Below are 20645 nucleotides of genomic sequence, written 5' to 3'. Positions count from 1 at the left end.
AGAAATTAATTAAGTATTGGTATATGAGACTGACGGAACTGTAATTCCTTGCAGTCTGTTTTTAGAAAATGTGATTAAATTAAACTTTCTTTTTTCCCTCTCTGATTTAGGATTATGAAGAAGAATCAGACGATGAAAAACACTTTAAAAATAGCTTGTCCAGCTTCTCTAGCCAGAGAATCAGTTCATTTGTTGGTAAAGCTGATCAAGGCCGTTTGGAATTTGCATCAATGTTTGATACTATTCATGCAAAAGATGTTACTGAAGAAAAAGATAACTTATCAGCAGAACTAAATTCTATTGAGAAAAATCTCCTTACTGCCTGGCAGATAGGAGTTTCAAAAAATATGGAAGAGAAAGATACTTTGCTGAATTATACAGTAAACTGCTTTACCCATTTTTTCAACATTCTGCAGTTCATAGAAGGCTCTTCACTAAATCAGGATGCATTTTTAAATAAGTCTTTGAAGAATACTCACTGGATGTATTATGTGTTAAAATATTTTCAGCAGTGTTTAACTCTCCTTTATGGGCATTCAAGAGCCAGTCTGACTGTGCATGTGGCAAAGCTGACGTTACAAACTATAAAACTGATCCTTACTCACCAGCAGGATGAGGTGTTCTCAGAAAACCTTTTGGCATGCTTCTGTCTTCTAAGGATGGTTTCTCACACTCTCAGTAGCATGTGTGTACTACAAAATGAGGTTTTTTTTGCATCTCCTGTTGTTAATAGTCTAGTGGAGCTTGACTCCCTTGTGGTGCCTATTTTCCTAGCTCTTGGTGAGAGTGCTACTCAACAAATCAGCGCTCTAAAATCTCTGCTCAGAGAGACCCCTCAAGTAATAAATCACAATGGCAAGACAGAAAGAAGGTACAGCTGATCTCTGTATGAAAAAATATTTGAACTACAATTGTATTTCTTATTTATAGAGTAGCTATAACATTCTTTCTTTCTTTTCTTTTTTTCCTGTATTGTACTCTGTGGAAAAATCTTACAGCCTATTAAAGTACACGGATTAGGGCTCATACCTATAGCTGAATGTAATTCGGTTATGAGAAATTAACTAGTTACTGCCAGTGAGCTGAGAGGTAATTAGAGGGATAACAAGTTGCACCAGCTAGCCTGGTAGTACATCATCAGTCCAAGTATCGCAGTTTCACGAGCTTGTGGCAGAACTGAGTAGATCTATTTAATACTCCTGTAGGCTGCAAGGACTTGATAGCTCTAGGTTTGTGTTCTCTGGTCAGGTTTTTCACAGGCTTTATTTTATTTTATTATTTTTTTTAATGCTTTTGGTATGTTGGTATTTTTTAATTTATAAAGACTGTGTTATCTGTTTTGAAGGTTTACTGAAGTTATTTCATTTCACTGTTCTTTAGAGCTTCACGATTTCATTTTGAAGCCAACATTTGGGTGCTTGAAGTAGATTGATTTTTCTGCGCTTACATAGACATAACACTGGTGATAAAAAAGCAACACTAGGACAAAAGTGATTTCTCCCTCCCTTTTATTATAATATATAGAATTGTTTTTAACATAAAACAAAATTAAATTTTTAGATCCATAAAAATATATTTTTTTTATCTAAATTGTATACAGATTGACCAGAAGTATCTTTGCTAACCTTTTTTCTTTTTTTTTTCCATAATATTACATTTCTTGAACTACAGGTTGACTGTACTATGGCAGTTATTATATAATAAAGTTGTTTGGTATCAAACACAGCTGAACAGAAAAGCACATAAGAATGCAGATGAAGAATCTGTTGTCTCGTCACTTTTAAGTCATATACAAGCAACCCTCCAGTCTTCAGGAGTGACCTTAGAACAACATTTAAAGCTTAATTCTGTAGCTGGTTAGTACTTTGGAAAGAGCTTTGTACTGAATAATAAGTTGCAATTAAGTTGGACCTAGTAACTGACTTTTATCAGCTTAAATAATTAGTTAATAGCAGGACCTTTCTAACAATTCCTATCAAGAGTTTCTCTTAAATGTTTTGTGTCCCAGTGCATCTCTGTAGGATCCTTCAGAGCTTTTGAACTCTACTCCTATTAAAAATAATAACTATGTAATAAAAAGATCACATTGACTTCTATTCGATATGCATCGCACTCAAGATTTAAAAACAATCTGAAAGCAACATCTGAATCCTGATTTGGATTCTTGTCCTGTCTTATTTCCACTGGGTAGATGGGCATCACAATATGTCACTTAGAAGATTTCTAAATAGATGTCCCCTTTTACTTTGTGTGATCACTGTGGGCACAAACATGTCATGTGTGCAAAAATGTAGTCAGCTTCTGTGTCTAATATAGTATGACCTGATCTAATAGAGTTAATGTTGCATGTTTTTTCTGCCAGCAGAAAGTGGTTACAACTTCATTTCCTACACATTATTGTCATCTGTTTACTCTGTCTTCCTTTACTCCTCCACTCTTATAAGGCCCATTTCTCAGTTATGTCTCCCATCACAATACTCATCTTTTCCTTATCACTAACCTCTCATCCTGGAATGATGCTTCTAGCCTCTCATATATCACTCCATACAATACATTAGCTCCTTCAGATGTCTCTTTGATCCCATCAGTATATGAATCTTTCCAGCACTTTTGTATGTTCTTTATTTATCTTCTTAAGTTGCCAAATACATAACATGCATATTAGGGACAAACTAATCATATATGCACAGCTGAGCCTGCCGATATGTCTGGCTAGCTGCTAAATAAGCACAGCGGTGAGTGGCAGATCTGCCCTTGCTTCTCCTTCTGTGGTGGTACTAACTTTTTACCTTTCTGCTCTGCCCAGAGTGTATACTTTGGTAATTTTTTATTTTATGCCATGTCTAGTTTTGTGTTTACTGCTGTCATTCCTTTCCTTTCCTTTCTTTCTTTTTTTTTTTGCTCTTTTTTTTGCGTGTTATTTTTTCCTTTTTAATATATGAGGGGGAAAAATATGTTTTCCTCAAACTAGAAACTGTTATTATTCATTTATCTATTTGCCCTAACTTTAAGAAATAGAAATATATATGTGATAATCTACCTTTCTGCCAAACTAGTTTGCAACTGACCAATGGACTAAAATAGGAGTGGCGATAGATGTAGAGAGATGAAATTTAGAGAGATGAAATGTGTAACAGTCCATAGACCTGAGGTCTATAGTCAGTGTGGAACAAAATATACATTCAGTTTACTAGTATGCATTCAGTTTTACACCTACTTTTTTACAATGAACTTATTTTGCATTATATGAAATATGAAAATGGTTAAGAAAAAATGCTTTTCCCCATTAAAAAATTATTGTGGGTTTGATCAGTGAAATATCTAATTGTGGTCATGCTTATGTGCATATGTGTGTGTGCATATGTAAAACTATGTGAAACTTTTAACTTGCTGAATGTATGCTTTTAAAGGTGAAGAGAAGTTCCTTTTAGGCTCATACAGAGAATCTGTGGATGAATGGAAAAGATCTCTTTGTGAAATCAAAGCAAATGGTAAGGGATAAAATAATCCTTTTTTAACGTATTTCTGTAATCAATTTACATAGTTAATTATGATATTTTTCTGGCTCTTCAGAAAGGAAGTCAGATTAAAAATGATAAAGGATACATTTTTTAAATTCAGCTGACATGAAGACAGACCAGTCAAAACTCAACTTGATTGCTCTCTAAAAAAATTCCATGCATTTCTATTTTGGCAAGGATTTCTTAAGGACTAAAACATATTTGGTCCAGAAAAATTTCAAGTAGATTTCTGAATAAGAAAATAGCAGTGAAAGACAGGTGAACACAAACCAATTGTTATGATAGTGAAACCAGAAGACTTTGAGTGTTTGGGGAGCAACAAGACTAAAAAGAATCTATGACCAGAGTTATTGTGGGATTTGGTTGGAAACAGATATTCCAAACTTCTCGGAGATCAGGAGATCTTTTTTTTTAGTTCCTCTCATTATTAGGATGAGGAGTACCCCATTCAACACTATGTAGAAAGAATTCAAGATATTTGAAATTTCATCTAGTAAAGGCAAGTAATGCTATCATCCCCTGAGCTGTGCTGTCTTTGCTTTGTCTTAACAATTACCTTCTGTGCACCTCAAGAAGTGAAACTGTTAAGAATGAACACTGACACTGCAATATGTTACAGATTTAAAGAAGTTAGTGCCTCCTAAAATAGGTGCACCTGAGTTCTATTCGCTGTATTACCAGTAGCTTTTTGGAGTATATGTTTGTGTAGATGTGTTTTTTGGAGAGGTAGGAAGTTGTACTTTTGGACCTGCTATTTTGTTTCTGTGTTTACTATTTCTTTTCTTTTTCTATTTTTTTTTTAATTTTATTTCTTTAATGTAGGAGGACGAAGAGCATGCTTTCTTCAAAGTAGATACTATCTTGCTATATTATTTTGCCACTTGTATCACTATAACTTGTGTGAGGCTCAAGGACTCTGTGATCATCTGGTAGGAGAGATTCTAAGGCGATCTCAGCTCTCAGTAAAGCAGATGGCTACTTTTTCTGGTAGGTTACATAGCATGAAAGTAAAGGCGTAGTAATGTGTTAATATTGTTTCAATGACCTAGAGTCTGATTTTATTGCCATCATTACATACACTATTATTGCTATTTATTCTAGACGAGTCTGAGGTCTGTTTTCAGTTGCCTTAGAAATCTTTTTCTGGCCCTGATGTTCTTTTACTTGCAGTTATTGAATTTGCTGTTCAGACTTTTTTTTTTTTTTTTTAATTGTGTAATTTACAGTTAAAGAGCTGTGACTTGGAGCTGATCTGAATTTGGAGGTTAGGGGTCCCATCTGTATTCATTAGAAACCTAGTATAAAAGTCTTTAATGGAAAATATTAAGCACCGTAAGTCCTGGAAGTTTGTCAAGAAGTTAGGTAGTATTAGTGTTGGCTTGTTTAAAGGAACTGTTTGATAAGCTGCAATTAAACATTTAGGGCATTCAAATTTAATTTTCCTCTGAGTGTTTTAATTTTACCTCTTTTTTTTTTAGATAACAAGTATTCTCAGCATGAACTGTGGAGGATAACAGATGTTCATACTGAAGCAGCTGTGGCTGTGATTCAGTCCATGGCACGATTCATGGCTGCTTATTTCACAAATCAGCTGCTTTATATTCTTCCCCCACACAATGTTGACATCCTGCATCCGCTTCACATCAAACCAGGTATTTTCTTTCAAAGTAGTTTAATTTGTGGTGCTTATTTTTTTTTTATCTATATTTAAGTGCTAAATATAATGCTTTAACTTTGTGGCTAGTATTTTAGGAGTATCTGAATTATGTAATCCATATGTTAATTTTTTTTTATGTTCACTTTTTTGTGCTTTGCAATTAGTGATTTAAATTTCATATTTAAGGAAAATAATGCTTTTTGTTCACACAAACTGTGCAACAATATGATTTTACAGTTTTTGCACTATTCTTTTGCTTAGACATATGGCTCTGACTTTGATCCTCCCAAAATGGGAAGAAAAACAGTGCTTTAAAAATTTAAAACTATTCAGACTGGGGTCTTTTGTGGAATAACCCAAAGCAAAAACCCAGATATTTTTTCCCCCCTCTCATTCAGTAAGAATAGTAACAATCAGGCTTTTGGGGACTTAAGTTTTTTAGACACCGCAGTATCAGAACAAGTGGATTTGTCATTGAACTTAAGTAGTTATGAGTTTAAGCCCTACTGCCAGCATTTTTCTGAGAATGGGCATTTGTCGCAGTGGATTTTTTTGTGTATTTTCTGCAAGAGACTCTGTCTAAAGATTTCCCTTCATAGGAAAGTTTTGGTTTCAGAATTAAGAATTCAAAGTGATTTAATTCCCACTGGCATAAAAAAGTGTCATATTCAAAGTGTTTTAAGTACTTTAATACTAAGTTAGTATTGTGATGTCATAAATTGCTCTATAATATTAACTTGAGTGCTAAGATTTTTCTAAAATTACCTGAATAACTAAATTATTTTTAATATTCCTGAGCTGCAGCAGACAGCAGTATGCATTTCTGCATGTTCTATGTGGTATTTTAATCAGACATTTTTTCAGACAGAACATAGAAAATAAGACCTTGATTCTGATACTTGAATTATTCATAAATCCATGTAAGTAGTGTTTCAAAGAAAACTTATGTTCCACAAGCAAGTTCACTGTGGATATTCCCATAGTTAGTTAATAATGTCATTAACACTCAACATCAGTAAATAGGGTGGGAGAAGCAGATCACTCTTTAGAGTTCCCATTGATTAGCTATGTTACAGGTTTCTTGAACATTTAAGGCACCTTTTTATGAAAATTTGGATATGAAACCTTGGAAAACAATTTAAACCTCAGAAAACAATATAATATGAAATTCGTCGTTAATCTTCTCTCCTAAAATTATGTGCTATTCTTTCCCCTGAAATTCACTGTACCTTTTTATTCTCCTGTGCAATAAGGAACCTATGAGTATACATAACATAACAGTACATTTCCTACATAACAGTAGGAAAAATCTATTTACTCTTTTTCTCAAATGTACCATTTACAGTATCACCAGCACATTTAGGATATTCAAGTATTCTCTCAGTATGACTAAATATTTTAAGAATCGTAAATAAATCTTGCACATGGTCATATACACCATGTAACTAAACAGAGAAAATAATCTGTTCTGAACTTAATATTTTATCATAGTATGAGCTGCATCTTCCTACTGGCAATTAATCCTGTAGCACATCTCTAATAAAGCACAATTACTAAAGCGCTGAAATGAATGAGAAGACAGTGTGAACAAAGCTTTGTAGTATAGACTCTGGATTGCTTAAATTGGAGTGCATATTGTAAGATGAAAATTAAGAAGTGATTTTGTGCCTTAGATGTATTTCCTCGTGTTGTTCCCCTGCAACACTCCTTGGTTACCAAAGCTGTGATAGACCAGAACCTTTCCTCCGTGTGGACAGCTGACTATGCTCTTGACTTGTTCTTTGTTGGTGGACTCATTCCAGAGGCTGTGTGGCTAACACACAGGCTTGGGGACTGGAAAGTGTCTGCTTCAATTGGTGTGGCCTACAGTCTGTATTTTCAGAACTCTGATCATCGCTCAAGGTAAGCTGGGGCTTGAAATTAATATAGCACGTTTTGTTAAGCAACTTTTTTTTTTGCAGGAACTTTATTTTAACAAGGCATATGCTTTGATTTAAAAACTTTTATCTCTAAATTTTTAAAAGCATCTAACACATTATGCTTGGTTACTGTGTTATTTAGATTCATCATTTTAGTTTTTTTTTTTTTTTTTAGATTCTCTATGATCTTTTTTAATGAACAATTTCTTGATATGCTTTCAGACTGAAAACGATGGAATATCAGCTGCCATTAAGCTTATCACCAACACTGACTTTTCAGGAAAAGTTGCAGTCTTTGTTAGGACAATCAGTTACTTCTGAAATAGCAAACGAAGGAGATACTAACTACAAGCAGTTTACAGGTACATAAAATTATAAATAATTTTGTTTATTCCTCAAGTTATTTCAGTCTTAGTACATGCTATAAATTGTCTTGAAAGCAAGCAAGCATCTGTTCTTCACTGGCATGTGTATTACTAGGATGCAAATATTTTACTTTTCTGTGCTTTCGAGTTTTGGCTTTTATCAGTCTAAAAATAGACCCTATTATCATTCTTGCTTGGCAGTCTGGGGAGAATGTTACAGTGTCATTCATGACATGCATGCAACCAAAAATTTTTTTTACACAATGCTTTGAAATTTTTGTAAGGCCATATAATAGTCCCTTCTTTGCACTTAACAGATATAGTCAAGTAAGATGCTAACATATATTAATTTCATTTTGGAAGAACTGATGCTTCATTAAAACAATCAAAAAACTACCTTGAAATAAATGTGAATATACTAACAGTATGGAAGTCCTTATCACGCTTGTATTAAAATTAGTTGCCTATGTTCTTTAATTTTTGCTTTTTCATTACTGCTAAGATTTTCTCCCTAACTATATCAACTTGTCCTATATATATCTCACAGAAAGCTTACTGTTATAATCCCTATTCATTACTCTTTTCTGTGTGTTGTGAAGCACCGTTTTAATTGCCTGTCAACATGTGGATGCCAGGTTAATTTTTATCAGATTACAACCACTATCTAGTTTCTTCTTTTGTATTCAATTCAAAGGATTTTGTTTTTAAAACACATGCATACCTGTACCCATGCACATACACATACACACAGTATATAACCATTTATAAATATAGTAGGTACTGAAGAGACTTGGTAAAACAAATTGCTTCAGGAAAAAGTAGAACATATAGAAGTGGAGCAGTATTCAAATTCCAGTAATCAATGTTTTCTATTAAAGGTTTTTGAAATTTGAAAGGTTTCATGAAATTATATAAAAAACAAAAAAAACCATAATTCCCTGCTCACTGATAAAGTAATTGTTATAGTTATAACACACAGAATTTATGCCCGTTGAATGAGAATGATTTTCCAGAGCTTTATCACAAATAATTTGTTGGCTGAAAAGCTTAATTCTCTCCAGAAAAGCAATACTTTTTCCTTAATGAGGCAAAGGTCTCCAATGGTTCCATGCAGACGATGCTTCAGTAGTAACATGGGTGAATTGAACATGTGCTCTAGGTGTCCCTGCTCAAGCAGGGTTGGTCTAGATGATCTCTAGAGCTCCCTTCCAACGTCAGCCATTCTGTGATTCTGTGTGTGATTCTGAAATACTATTTTCAATTGTCAGGAAGCTTATCTTAAAGCAAGGCAGTGAAGTTTTAAATTGTTATAGATGAGTGTGAGTTATAGTGAGAAAGCTTCATAATTTCAGGGTGAAGGGCATTGTTAATTGAATTGACTAACTTATCAGTTTCTGTCCTTAATATTTTATAGATCCCATTGAAGAAGAAGATGCAAATATTCTTTATAGTTCAGTACAGGAGCTATTGAAAGCTGCTGTTATGTCAGATGCTGATATTCTCTCAGAGACGTTTCAGCTTTTGATGGATTCTGGAAAGGATGTTGGCAAAAAGCTGTTTGGTTTAGTTCCTGAGGGGCTTTATCTTCCAGCACCACCCTTGTACTGTCCTCAGCCAGCTTCTCTCAGTGAAGTAAGCATGTGTGATAGAAGTTTGGGGGGTAATGGTTTGAATATGTTTCTTAAATGATCTTATTTTGTAATCTGATTCCTAGTGATTCTTTCTTTTTTTTTTGTCTAAATGTTTTCTGTGTCCACTGACACACACGCTGATGTGTGTCTCTTCCTGTGTTTTCCATAAAGAACTGTACTGTGAAATGCCTATGTTGAAGTTAAGAAATAATGTTCAAGTCAGATTCCTTATTCTTTATATCACTGTGTCGTTTTTGGCTTGGATTTTGGATTTTTCAGGAAGATTGCAATGATATTCTTCTGAAGATTGAGAGGCAAAGTCGTCAGAAAGTGTCAGGAGTTCTGCAGCGAATTATCTTGCTCTTCCGGGCTGCTCGTTGTTCCTGCCCGGCTGCACAGTGGTATATTGCACAACTGAGGAGAGCAAGAAAAGTTATGCAAAAAGTAAGCAATAAACTTGCTGTTTGTGACTTGATTATAATTAGTAGATATTACTGGCTCAGCAGGCTCACAGTTGCGTTGCAGGATCATTTAGATTCATCTTGATTCTAATAATGTCAGGTGTTTTTAGAATATCTTCATCTACAGTTTTATACTCCATGTTCAGCTCTTTTAGCAGAACCTACTTCTTTCTGAAGTCTCTTTCTGTGTCTCCATTTGAAAGATACAAGCTCTTTCTAGTTGGGAGTTACAACTGCTATTGCTGGACATGTGTTCCAGATCATTAAGGATTGAGTACATAATGGAGAGATGTTCACTTAAGGTAAAGCACAAGGGTAATGGTCGCTCATGCATAGAGCTGGATCAGGAACTGCTCTAACTGACAAGTATTTACCTCTTCTTGCTCACTGCATGAGGTGGCACAGGCACGTGGTGAGAGCAGCTGACACAGGAGAGAAAGGTAGTCTGCCTTAGTTGGCAGCAGCCTGCACTGTGCTGGATTCGAGTGGCCACATTAATGTGGGTGTAGTCTTTCTAATACATTACTGTTCAGGTGGTTCACAGTTCTTGTAATTGTCATGTAGACTAAAGCAGCCTACGTACCAAGCTCATACTAAAAATATTCCTTTAATTTTCAGAATACTGAATTGAAGAAAGCAGAAACTAAGCTTAATTCTACCTATCTTGACAATATTCTACTAATTACTGAGAATCTGTAGTTCAGTAGTGATATGCTTTATTTCAATTTTGACATGTTAATGAAAGGCTGAATTAAAATTCTGATTTGTAGTTACAAGTACAAATTGGTGAACTGTATTTAAGTATGATTAAAATCTTGAAATTGTTTTATATTCTTTTAATCGTCTACAGATTCGAATGAAAGGATCTCTGCCTTCACTGGCTCCATTTCCAGAGAGTTTGTTTCGTTATTCCAATTTTCCTACTGTATTCAATAGGCCAACATCTTCTGGAGGCCATCAGTTTGATGACATTTCCTGTAAAATTTTAGGTGTGTATGCAATAAAATAGACTAATTCATAGTTGGAAAAGAACAGAAAAGGGTCTGCAGGTACAAAAAAAACTCCAGTCATCTTAAAATGTACTGTAACATATACAAAAAACGTTTTCTGTTTTGAGCATTTAATCCTCTTAGTTGTCAGAGTCTTAATCCAAAAGTTCCTGTTTTATATTGTTGTTTGTTAGAGGACAGATTAAAAAGATCTATTAAGTGGAACTGCAGATTTTTAGCGGTGGGATGCTATAGGAACATCAAGGCTGAGGCTTTTTCTTTTTAATAACGATAAATAACGTTAATTCTTTTCCTCAAGTTAGAAATGTCAAGCTGTGTTATTATTTAAATAGAACTTCTCACCACATTGCACGTTTCTCTTATAGGCTGCTTCAGAGAACTGTGTGCATTTTGTTGGATGTTTCATGTTCGTGAGAGGTTATCCCACAGTTGTAGGAGGTACCAAACTGCAAGAGAAAATATGAGTAATAATAAGGTGATTATGTTACTAATATTATAAAGCACAGAACTGTAAGATGAATTCTAAAGATTTTCTGTAAGTTTGTGCTGAGGAATCTTGTTTGCTTAGTAGGGCAATATCAGTATAATGAAATAACATGTAGTAAGTATATGATGCCACAGAATAATGCAATCTATATGGAGTATATTTCTAATGGCATTTCTGTTGGTCTTTGGCATTACATTTAATTTCACTAATTAAATAGATATATTGCCAAAATGCCATATTTTCTGTGTTTGCTATATAGCTATTAACTCCTTTTGTGTTCTTATTAATTTTTTTTGATATTTCCTGGCCAATGTATATTTAATGTGCTGTGTTTCTCTTCATAATGTAAATTTTATGGTAAAGTTTGAATATTTGGTATGTTCAAAAAAATGAAAGAAGTTAAATTACATTTTCTCTACTAGCATAGGAGCATGCTGAAGGCTTTTCAGATGGTTTCATTATCTTGTCTCTCAGGAAAAATTGATGATTGTCTTAAATGCTTAGGTTTCATTCTAAATAACTTCAAGTGGGTTCTTTAGCAGAGGGTTTTCAAGTTATAGTCAGTTACAACCTTGTTTCTGTATCCTGGCAACATATTCTTCTGTCACTGGCAATTAACTTTTTATTTCCTGTTAGATAAGGAAGAATACTTAAAATTAAAAAAGTGTGTGAATAATTTAACTGAAATTTATTGTTCATACCAATTAACATTTATATAGCAATTTCTTTTTTTAGGATCTTAAGGAGAATGAGTATGATGCCTCTATAGTTGAGCATGGTCTGAATGCAGTGGAATGGGCTTGTCGAATGCTTCCTTTCTGCAGGTTCATGAATGTTGAAGAATTAGTTCAAGATATAATTTTGAGTCTTCTTGGAGAATTGCCACCAGTCAAAAAGGTAAAAGGAACTAAAGGCAAAACAAAAACAATAGAGATTGTCTCAAGCTTTTCCTCTCCTTATCAGTGCTGCTGCTCAGACTTTTTTGGTCATGCACATTCTATTGGGAATTAAAACTTACTTCTCTGTCAGTAACTTGAAAGGAAGCTTTATTTTGTGCAGGTGGCAGAAATTTTGGTGAAAGCATTTCCTAATTCTGAAGATGTAAGAGTTCCGCTAAGGGATAAATATCATGCTCTTCAGCAGCATCTTGAACGCTGTGTTGTTAAAGGTAATGTGCATCCTTCTTCGGGAAATATTAAATGAACTTGCGACTCTCCAGCTTTCATGTCTCGTGTAAAGCAGTTATTGTAGCTTTCAGTTACACAAATTTCATAAAGTTTTGTGACAGATTTCATTGTTTCCTTTCTGGTATTTCTCTGTGAATAATAGAATATCACAACTTCAGAGTCGAAGCTGTTTCTTCCCTTCATTATATTTGCAGCATTTCTGCATTATATATGCTGCATTTCTTAATGACACATAATTTATGATTGATTATTTTTATTTTTCTTAATTTGAGAGAGAAAATCAAAACAGAAGAGTTTTTAAAATCACTGTGTTTCTGTTTAGGTCCCAGTGGTGAAGAAATGATGCCATGTGTTATACAGACTACTGAGAAAGTGAGAGTGAAGGCCTTGAAACGTGTAATAAGGAACATAGGTCCCATTGAAATTAATATCTGGGAGCCAGCAGAAGAGGGGGCAGCAGATGATGAAGCACATTGCTATGATGGGCTCTCGTTAGGGACTAGTCTGAGCAGAAGCACGCTCACTGATCTTGGGATTCCTCAGGTATATAGTGATGCTGAAACAGCAGATACGCTTTCCGATGCTTTGCTTACTGATGAAGTAAGAGACCAAACACCTTCACCTCAAAGGTATGAAAAAATTGGCAAGAAGAAGCTTTCTGTGATGGTGGGAAGGTTTTCTTTTGTTCCAATAACTTTTTCACCATATAGGATAACTGTTATTAAATTAAAGCCTTCTAGTAACAGTTATTTTTAGAACTGCCAATGTTATTTCAATTACTATGCAGTATATGTTCATGAAGTTTAAATTACTAGCTAATCAGATTCATATGCAATACTGCTGAGTTACTGTCCATGTGAGAACTAGGTGTGATGGTTAACTGATGATTAATTTGCCACTTAAAAATGTATTAATGTAAACTTGCCTTTGTTAGTTTCCAATTTTTAACACTAGAGAGAAAAGGAGTACTACTGCATTTATGTATCATTTTCATGTAATTCCAGAGTTATTCATACTTCTGTCTATCTGTTGTCTTACAGGGGTAATGAACCCAAGAGAGGAGGAGATTTAAGTAGCAAGAATACTACTTGCAACATAAGAACTCTTAACTGGAAAAAAAAGCATAAAGAAAAACTACATAGAAGAAACTCACATAACCAATGTAATTTGCCTATAGTTGGTGCATGGGAATTTGAACGTGATGATGACGAATATGTTATTTTCTTAGAACTTTTTCTGAGTTATGTTCTTGAGAGAGACCTGATAAATTGCAGTGACCTTGGAATTCCATTTCTTACTAGCTTTTCAGGACTTCTTAGAGAACATGAATTGAACTCTCTCATGTTTGATGTTCATACAACACTAAAACGTCGACAAGGCAAAACAAGAAGCCAAAGTGTGTTTAGAGCAGGATCTTGCTATACTGTCACCCTGGCATCTTCCAATCCTGAAACAGTTTCTGCCCACAATGAAAACCAAAATATTGTGGAAAGTCAGGTTTCTGTTGTACAGTCAAAAGAATCAACAGAATCTTCTCATCACAACTTAATGAAAGGATTTGATAAAGGATTGTTTGGTTTAAAACACAAGTCAATTTACAGAACTCAGAATGACAGTCAAGAAGTAACTGTTGCCCCAGCAAGCCAGGCCTTTCTCAACCATATTTCCAGTAGCTCACAAACTCTGCTCACTTCTAAATGTATTTACAAAACTGTTGATATACTTGACATTGTACCAGGAGATGAAATACCTCTAGAATTGATGGATAAATTTAGCAATATAGCAAGATTGCTTGAGTGGATGATCAGGTGGTCCGATAAAAGACTGCTCTGTGGTTTCAATAAAGAAGATTCTTTAGAAGAGAGTGTCCCAATGATACATGTGAAGACATCAGCTGCTGCTGTCCTTAGTTCCTTATGGCTTTTAGAGCAGCTATACAATGATGGATCACAAGCAAGAAACATAAAATTTAAGGTAAGAAAGAAATTAGGGATATATCAGTGAAATGTGTGAGCTATTTATGCCAGTAAAGAAAATAATACATTATATTTTTTATCTCATAGGTATGTTCTCTGTAGAACACAGAATGTTAAGTAATAGCTTTTCCTTTATGGGATTGATAGGAAAAAAAAAAATTCCATGAATACCAAAGTTCTGTAGCAAGAAAAGCCTCTTTAAAGCTCTCTTTAAAGCCTCTTTAAAATCCAACCTATTTATCTAGCTACAATGGTGTGTGTGAGTAATTTAGAAGTTAAATTATTTAGCTATTTCTAGACATCATATTTGAAAAAAAATAGAATTTAGGGGTAGCAAAGTAAGAAAAAAGCAAGATGTTTAATTAAGAAATATTTTGTCTGAGGAGACCCAAATTTTTATTTCAGAGGTCAATACAGCTGCAGTCAAGCTGAAGTATTGGTGAAGAGTGAGTTTTGAATTAACATTTTTTAACAGATTTGGAGAATGTGTGTTAATAAAGAAGAAAAAAATTCCTCAGAAGTATCTGGTGCACTTTATTTTTGGGGGCAGCTGAACAATTTTTCTTCTTTCTCTATTAAATTGTCACATACCAGCAGTGATTAAGTGATATTTTATAATTGCTTTAGATAGTCAAAGGACCGTTCCTTGGTGAAAAAAAGGGGCAAAACTCAGCTTCTGTGGGCAACTGTCTGGAATTTCTCAGCACTGTAGTAGAGAAATGATATGAAATTAAGCAAAAATATACTATGTGAAATAGTATTTTTAAAATAAATATTGAATAACTTATTTAACCTTTTTTTCCCCTTTTATAGCATCAGTTTTTGAAAGGATTTGCATCTCCATCAGAAGCACAACCTAAGACAGAGAAAGAAAGCACAGAAAAAGAAAGCACAGTTGAAGGCTCTTTTGCATTGACACATCCTCCACTCGATTTCCAGTGCAAAACTCTCGCAAAAGCCTACGATGACCTCTGTGAAAGTGATTTGGGGTATTTTTATTTATTTTTTTTAACCAAAGAACTGTAGTTGATCCTAGCTCCTCAGTTGAGCAGTATATTGATATCCTGTGGTTATACTGTACATACGTACTCTACACACAAATTAGTCTGAGTATAAAGCCAAAATCTGAGTTCACATACCTTTACAGCTGCATGAGATAGGCTGTTACTTTGCTAAATATTACTCCCAAAGCATGATCTATATAAGTATTAAGTATATCCTGTTCTTAAGAATCTGTAAAAGTCAGTAATTCCACTGGAAAGTTTAAGGTGTTCTTTTCTATAGTGTGATACCTGTTACCAACTTTACAAAAGCTTTTTATTATGTCTTATAAAATTGCATGCCGTTGTGTCTTGTCCAGTATTTATAATGCCCCAAATTTATAACACAAAATTTTCAGGGAATACCAGCTATAAATGATTTTGGTTTGTTCTGTGCTCATGTCACTTTTCATGATGTTCAAAAAAAATTTAGTCTCTTAAGCACTATTAGCTTTAGCAGTGTGGCAAACTGGAAGTTTTGCATATTGTCACATTGTTGGTATAAGAATATATAGAAGAGTATATAGATTTTTATATAGAAATCAGGAGTGAAACTTAGCATTACTCTTGAGATAAAGCAAAGGAGATTAAATAGGGTATTAAACAGAAATTAGAAAATGATGTAACTGATACATATGAAAGGATATGTTTATAGCATGATTCGTTTATGAACATGACTATTCATGATGTTAGTAATGTGGAAATGGTAGATATGATATAATTGATACCGAGATTTCTCAGATAATTCAAATAACTACATGGAAGAGAGTGAAATTTTTCATTGTGTTGAGATGAGAGTTTACAATGTTTCTCTCCAGCCATGGATTGGTAGCCTAGCATGTGTCCACATACATGCATGTGAGAAAAATGGATGGAAAAGGGAGTGAATATTTGTTAGTACCTTGAATTCCTTGAAAGATGCATAATCCAAAGAAATAAAAGATCTTCACTATTAGTTTTCTAAAACACTGATTCAAAAGTATTTCTTAAACATTTTCTGTGAGGGAAATGAACATATTCTTGGCTAGATATTTTCAAATCAGTGGATTTGGTGCAGTTTATGCTTTACATTTTCTTTATGTTAAATTGTTTTAACAATTAACAATTATGTTAAATTTTGTGTAGTTATATTTTCCACAATACATCCCATCTGAAATACTATACTATTAATACTTAAACAAAAAAGTTAATCTTGGTGTAAATGAAATTTAGAGAGCAATTTTATATGAGTACTGATTGTATCACACCACTACTTATACTGCAGGTATACATTAGCCTGCATTTTGGGAGGAACAGTGTACAGACTTGTACTAAACTGAGTAGTTACCTTTTTTTTAAATTACCTTTTGCAATTCCAATTACCAGAATGTCTACAAAGTCAAATTATGTTAAGAAGGAAATTAATCATGAGAATTATTCTGTACCTGATATGATTGAAGATCTTAATGAAGAGGGACCATTTCTTCAGAAGGAGTTAGATGCAACATCAGAAAGTGAAGGTTTGTTCTTACGCTAAATCCTCTTAATGTAGTTTCACCCAACTCAATATAGTAACAGTTTTGCCTGACTAGGATTATACGTCCCTCTCTTTGTTTTGTTTGTTCTTTGTTTTATTTAATCAGAAATAGAAGAAAGCTTTTGTTGTTCTATTGAAATACTGTTTTATCAGTTTTAGATTCTAATTGCATTTTATACATTTGTGTTCTCAATACTTTTTCTGATCACTTTTGCATTTATGTAGCTCTTTTTTGATATAGAATTATTCTGGTATGTTTATCATCTAGTAGTAATAATGCACATTTTAAATTGCTGAAAGGTCTCCCCCCTGTTTTTTCTTATTCAGGGAAAAAGTGGATGAATGTGACCAGTTCAATGCTTAACAGTGCTGTTCGTCAGGTAGTTTGCTGATTTATAATTGTGTGTTTTGCAGAGTTCTTCGAAGAGCCATTCGAAACTCCAAAAAGCTCCAGTAGCCCTGTCAGGATCAAACCTATAGAACAAGCAAGAGAAAAGGCAAGTTATCATCTCGCATAGATTTTTTTTAATGAATATTATTTTCAGAATATCCTGAATTTAAGGGCTTAAAGAGTTTAAAATTGAGGGAGGTTTCTCTGCTTAAGCCAATGATAAAAATCCCAAGTAATTCATCTGGATCAGCTGTGAGCACTTCCGAAAATCTGGTTCAGTAGCTGTAAAACTAAGTGTGTACAGGTCTATATAAACAATACATAGAAGTATAAATATATATGATATAAATGTATGTTGTTATAAATGCACATATGAATACACAAGTTGTCACAGTATAATTAAGCTAGACTCTACTACTTGTTTGTTTATTTCTAAGTTAAATGTATAAATCTCACATGTATGAAAATGTATGAAAACCTAATCTGGTTCTTTAAATTACCCTTCGTTTCATGGATCATCTTCAGCCATAAGACTCTCTTTGAGATTGGCTATAGGTTGAAATCTTGAACTGCAGTAACATTAGTTTACTTTGCTGCGGTGCTCTAGATTCACGCAGTGAATAGAAATAGTATACATATTGTGATCGTCAATTCTACAGTGCATTTTGTTTCAAAGCAGTGAATCTATGTGATGTATAAAATTCTGAGTTTTTCTCAGTTTCTTAGTTTTTTAATTATTTTGTTTAGAATAGAGTTGTTTCCACATTTTTTGTCCATATCATGAGATTAGCAGAGTGTGATCCCAGACCATTATATGGATATAAATTTAAAAAAAAAACCTTAATAATGACTTTAAAAAAAATGGTCAGATAAAGCATTAGGATTTCTCTCGTATTTCTACACGTCTAGTCATTCTATGAAGGTTATTCAGATTAATTAGAATTTTTTAGTGGCTGGTGCAAGAAAAGTGTGTTTGCCATTAGCTGTTAGAATAATACTTTATTGAAACAGAAGGGTAGCAATGTAAATGTATACAAGTTCAGATGCATATTTTTATGTTCCAGCCTATCCCCATTTCAGAGGTAAATTGTCCACAGAAGACAAGAATGGAAGACAAGGAAGATCAAAGAGTGGAAAAATCAGAGAAAAGAAAGACTGAACAGAATGGGTGAGAGGTCATTTTGTTTTACTTTCTCTGTTTACTTTGCTTAGGAAGGCAAGTACTTTTATATCTTACTGCAATTCAGTCTAGACTCAGTGGGTTCTCCCTCTTGATTATAGCAACTAACTCATAGTATGAAACAAAGTTTCAACAACTTTCTATTTTGCATGTACTCTAACATATTTTAAATAGCTTACCAGGGTGCTGGCTGGATAAGATATATTTCATTTTAAAGGTAAAAAAAATGTCAACTTTGTATTTCAATTAGCTTTCTTCTTAAATTCTAATCTGTTTGCATTGATAATTTTTTCCCCTGATAAGCAGCCCCAGTGTTGTGATATTTAGAAAATCTTACCAGCTGTGATAGGATATAAGTAAATATTCCTCTGTGTGTAATGTTTGTTAAAAACAATTAATTTTAGAAAGACTTTAACTTTTCTACTATTTTATGTTGACATTTCTTTAAAAAAAATCTGCACATAACATGCTTACCAAGGGCAGCCCTTTAGAGCCCCAGGCCCTAGAGGCAAGAGAAGAAGCGGGTGGAGAGGAAGACTTGCCCTGGGTAGAGGAAGATTGGGTCAGAGAGCACCTAAGGAACCTCGATACCCACAAATCCATGGGCCCTGATGGGATGCACCCCAGAGTGCTGCGGGAGCTGGCAGATGCCATAGCTAAGCCGCTCTCCATCATCTTTGAAAGATCCTGGAGAACGGGGGAGGTGCCGGAAGACTGGAAGAAGGCCAATGTCACGCCAGTCTTCAAAAAAGGCAAGAAGGACCCAGGCAACTACAGGCCAGTCAGCCTCACCTCCGTCCCCGGAAAAGTGATGGAACGGCTCATACTGGCCGTTGTCTCCAGGCACATGGAGGACAAGAAGGTGCTCAAGAGTAGTCAGCATGGATTCACCAAGGGAAAATCTTGCCTGACTAACCTGATAGCCTTCTGTGATGAAATGACCGGCTGGATAGACGAGGGGAGAGCGGTGGATGTCGTCTATCTCGACTTCACCAAGGCTTTTGACACCGTCCCTCACAACATCCTCCTGGGCAAGCTCCGGAAGTGTGGGATAGATGAGTGGACAGTGAGATGGATTAGGAACTGGCTGGATGGCAGGGCCCAGAGAGTGGTGATCAGCGGTGCAGAGTCTAGTTGGAGGCCTGTGGCTAGTGGGGTCCCCCAGGGGTCAGTCCTTGGTCCAGTCCTGTTCAATTTATTCATCAATGACCTGGATGAAGGCACAGAGTGCTCCCTCAGCAAGTTTGCTGATGATACCAAACTGGGAGGAGTAGCCGATACCCCAGAGGGCTGTGCTGCCATCCAGAGGGACCTGGACAGACTGGACAACTGGGCGGTGAAAAACCTCATGCAATTCAACAAGGCCAAGTGCAAGGTCCTGCACCTGGGGAGGAATAACCCCAGACACCAGTACAGGCTGGGGACCGAGCTTGTGGAGAGCAGCTCTGCGGAGAAAGACCTGGGTGTCATGGTGGACGACAAGTTGACCATGAGGCAGCAGTGTGCCCTCGTGGCCAAAAAGGCCAATGGGATCCTGGGCTGCATTAAGAAGAGCGTCTCCAGCAGGTCGAGGGAGGTGATCCTGCCCCTCTACTCAGCCCTGGTGAGGCCGCATCTGGAGTATTGTGTCCAGTTCTGGGCTCCACAGTACAAGAGGGATGTGGAGCTGCTGGAGAGAGTCCAGCGCAGGGCTACAAGGATGATCAGGGGCCTGGAACATCTGCCCTATGAGGAGAGGCTGAGGGAGCTGGGCCTGTTCAGCCTGGAGAAGAGAAGGCTGAGAGGGGATCTAATCAGTGTATATAAATACCTCAAGGGAGGGAGTGCAGAGGACGGGGATGGTCTCTTTTCAGTGGTGGCCACTGATAGGACTAGAGGAAATGGCCGGAAACTGAAACATCAAAAATTCCATAGGAACTTAAGGAAAAATTTCTTAACAGTGAGGGTGACAGAGCACTGGAACAGGCTGCCCAGAGAGGTTGTGGAGTCTCCTTCTCTGGAGATCTTCAAAACCCGCTTGGATGCAGTCCTGTGCCACGTGCTTTAGGTGTCCCTGCGTATGCAGGGGGGTTGGACTAGATGATCTCTAGAGGTCCCTTCCAACCCTAAGCATTCTATGATTCTATGATTCTATGTCCCTCTAAGTTTCTTTAACTTTTCTCTTTTAGGAGTGCAGATTGTAATCATATTAATAGTACTGCTGAAACTGAATTTTCTCTTCTCAGATCAAATGCTCTGTTGCCTGGTGTTAGTGTGAGTTTCCAGAACCTGTTCAGTGCTTTTGTTTGAGCCAGTTCCTCATTG

At 35.5% G+C, this 20645-nt stretch overlaps 1 protein-coding gene across 1 annotated transcript in view; it reads left to right on the top strand.

Moving 5' to 3' along the window:
* CPLANE1 (ciliogenesis and planar polarity effector complex subunit 1) overlaps nt 1-20645 on the top strand; it is a 49280-nt gene that overhangs the window by 9655 nt on the left and 18980 nt on the right. The window contains exons 11-29 of the mRNA XM_088534393.1: nt 111-871; nt 1672-1856; nt 3411-3491; nt 4344-4508; nt 5000-5173; nt 6852-7080; nt 7320-7459; nt 8877-9094; nt 9373-9537; nt 10405-10543; nt 10930-11039; nt 11787-11948; nt 12111-12219; nt 12561-12867; nt 13279-14212; nt 15028-15203; nt 16620-16753; nt 17185-17267; nt 18226-18329. Coding sequence (XP_088390519.1) covers nt 111-871; nt 1672-1856; nt 3411-3491; nt 4344-4508; nt 5000-5173; nt 6852-7080; nt 7320-7459; nt 8877-9094; nt 9373-9537; nt 10405-10543; nt 10930-11039; nt 11787-11948; nt 12111-12219; nt 12561-12867; nt 13279-14212; nt 15028-15203; nt 16620-16753; nt 17185-17267; nt 18226-18329 — 4376 coding nt within the window. The remainder of the gene's footprint in view (nt 1-110; nt 872-1671; nt 1857-3410; nt 3492-4343; nt 4509-4999; nt 5174-6851; nt 7081-7319; nt 7460-8876; nt 9095-9372; nt 9538-10404; nt 10544-10929; nt 11040-11786; nt 11949-12110; nt 12220-12560; nt 12868-13278; nt 14213-15027; nt 15204-16619; nt 16754-17184; nt 17268-18225; nt 18330-20645) is intronic.

Source organism: Tinamus guttatus, unplaced genomic scaffold, assembly GCF_059628265.1.
Source record: "Tinamus guttatus ecotype Peru unplaced genomic scaffold, ASM5962826v1 Tinamus_guttatus_pri_ptg000549l, whole genome shotgun sequence".
Lineage (NCBI taxonomy): Eukaryota > Metazoa > Chordata > Aves > Tinamiformes > Tinamidae > Tinamus > Tinamus guttatus.
Note: the sequence above shows the minus strand (reverse complement) of the source record. Positions and strands in the feature narration are given on the sequence as shown.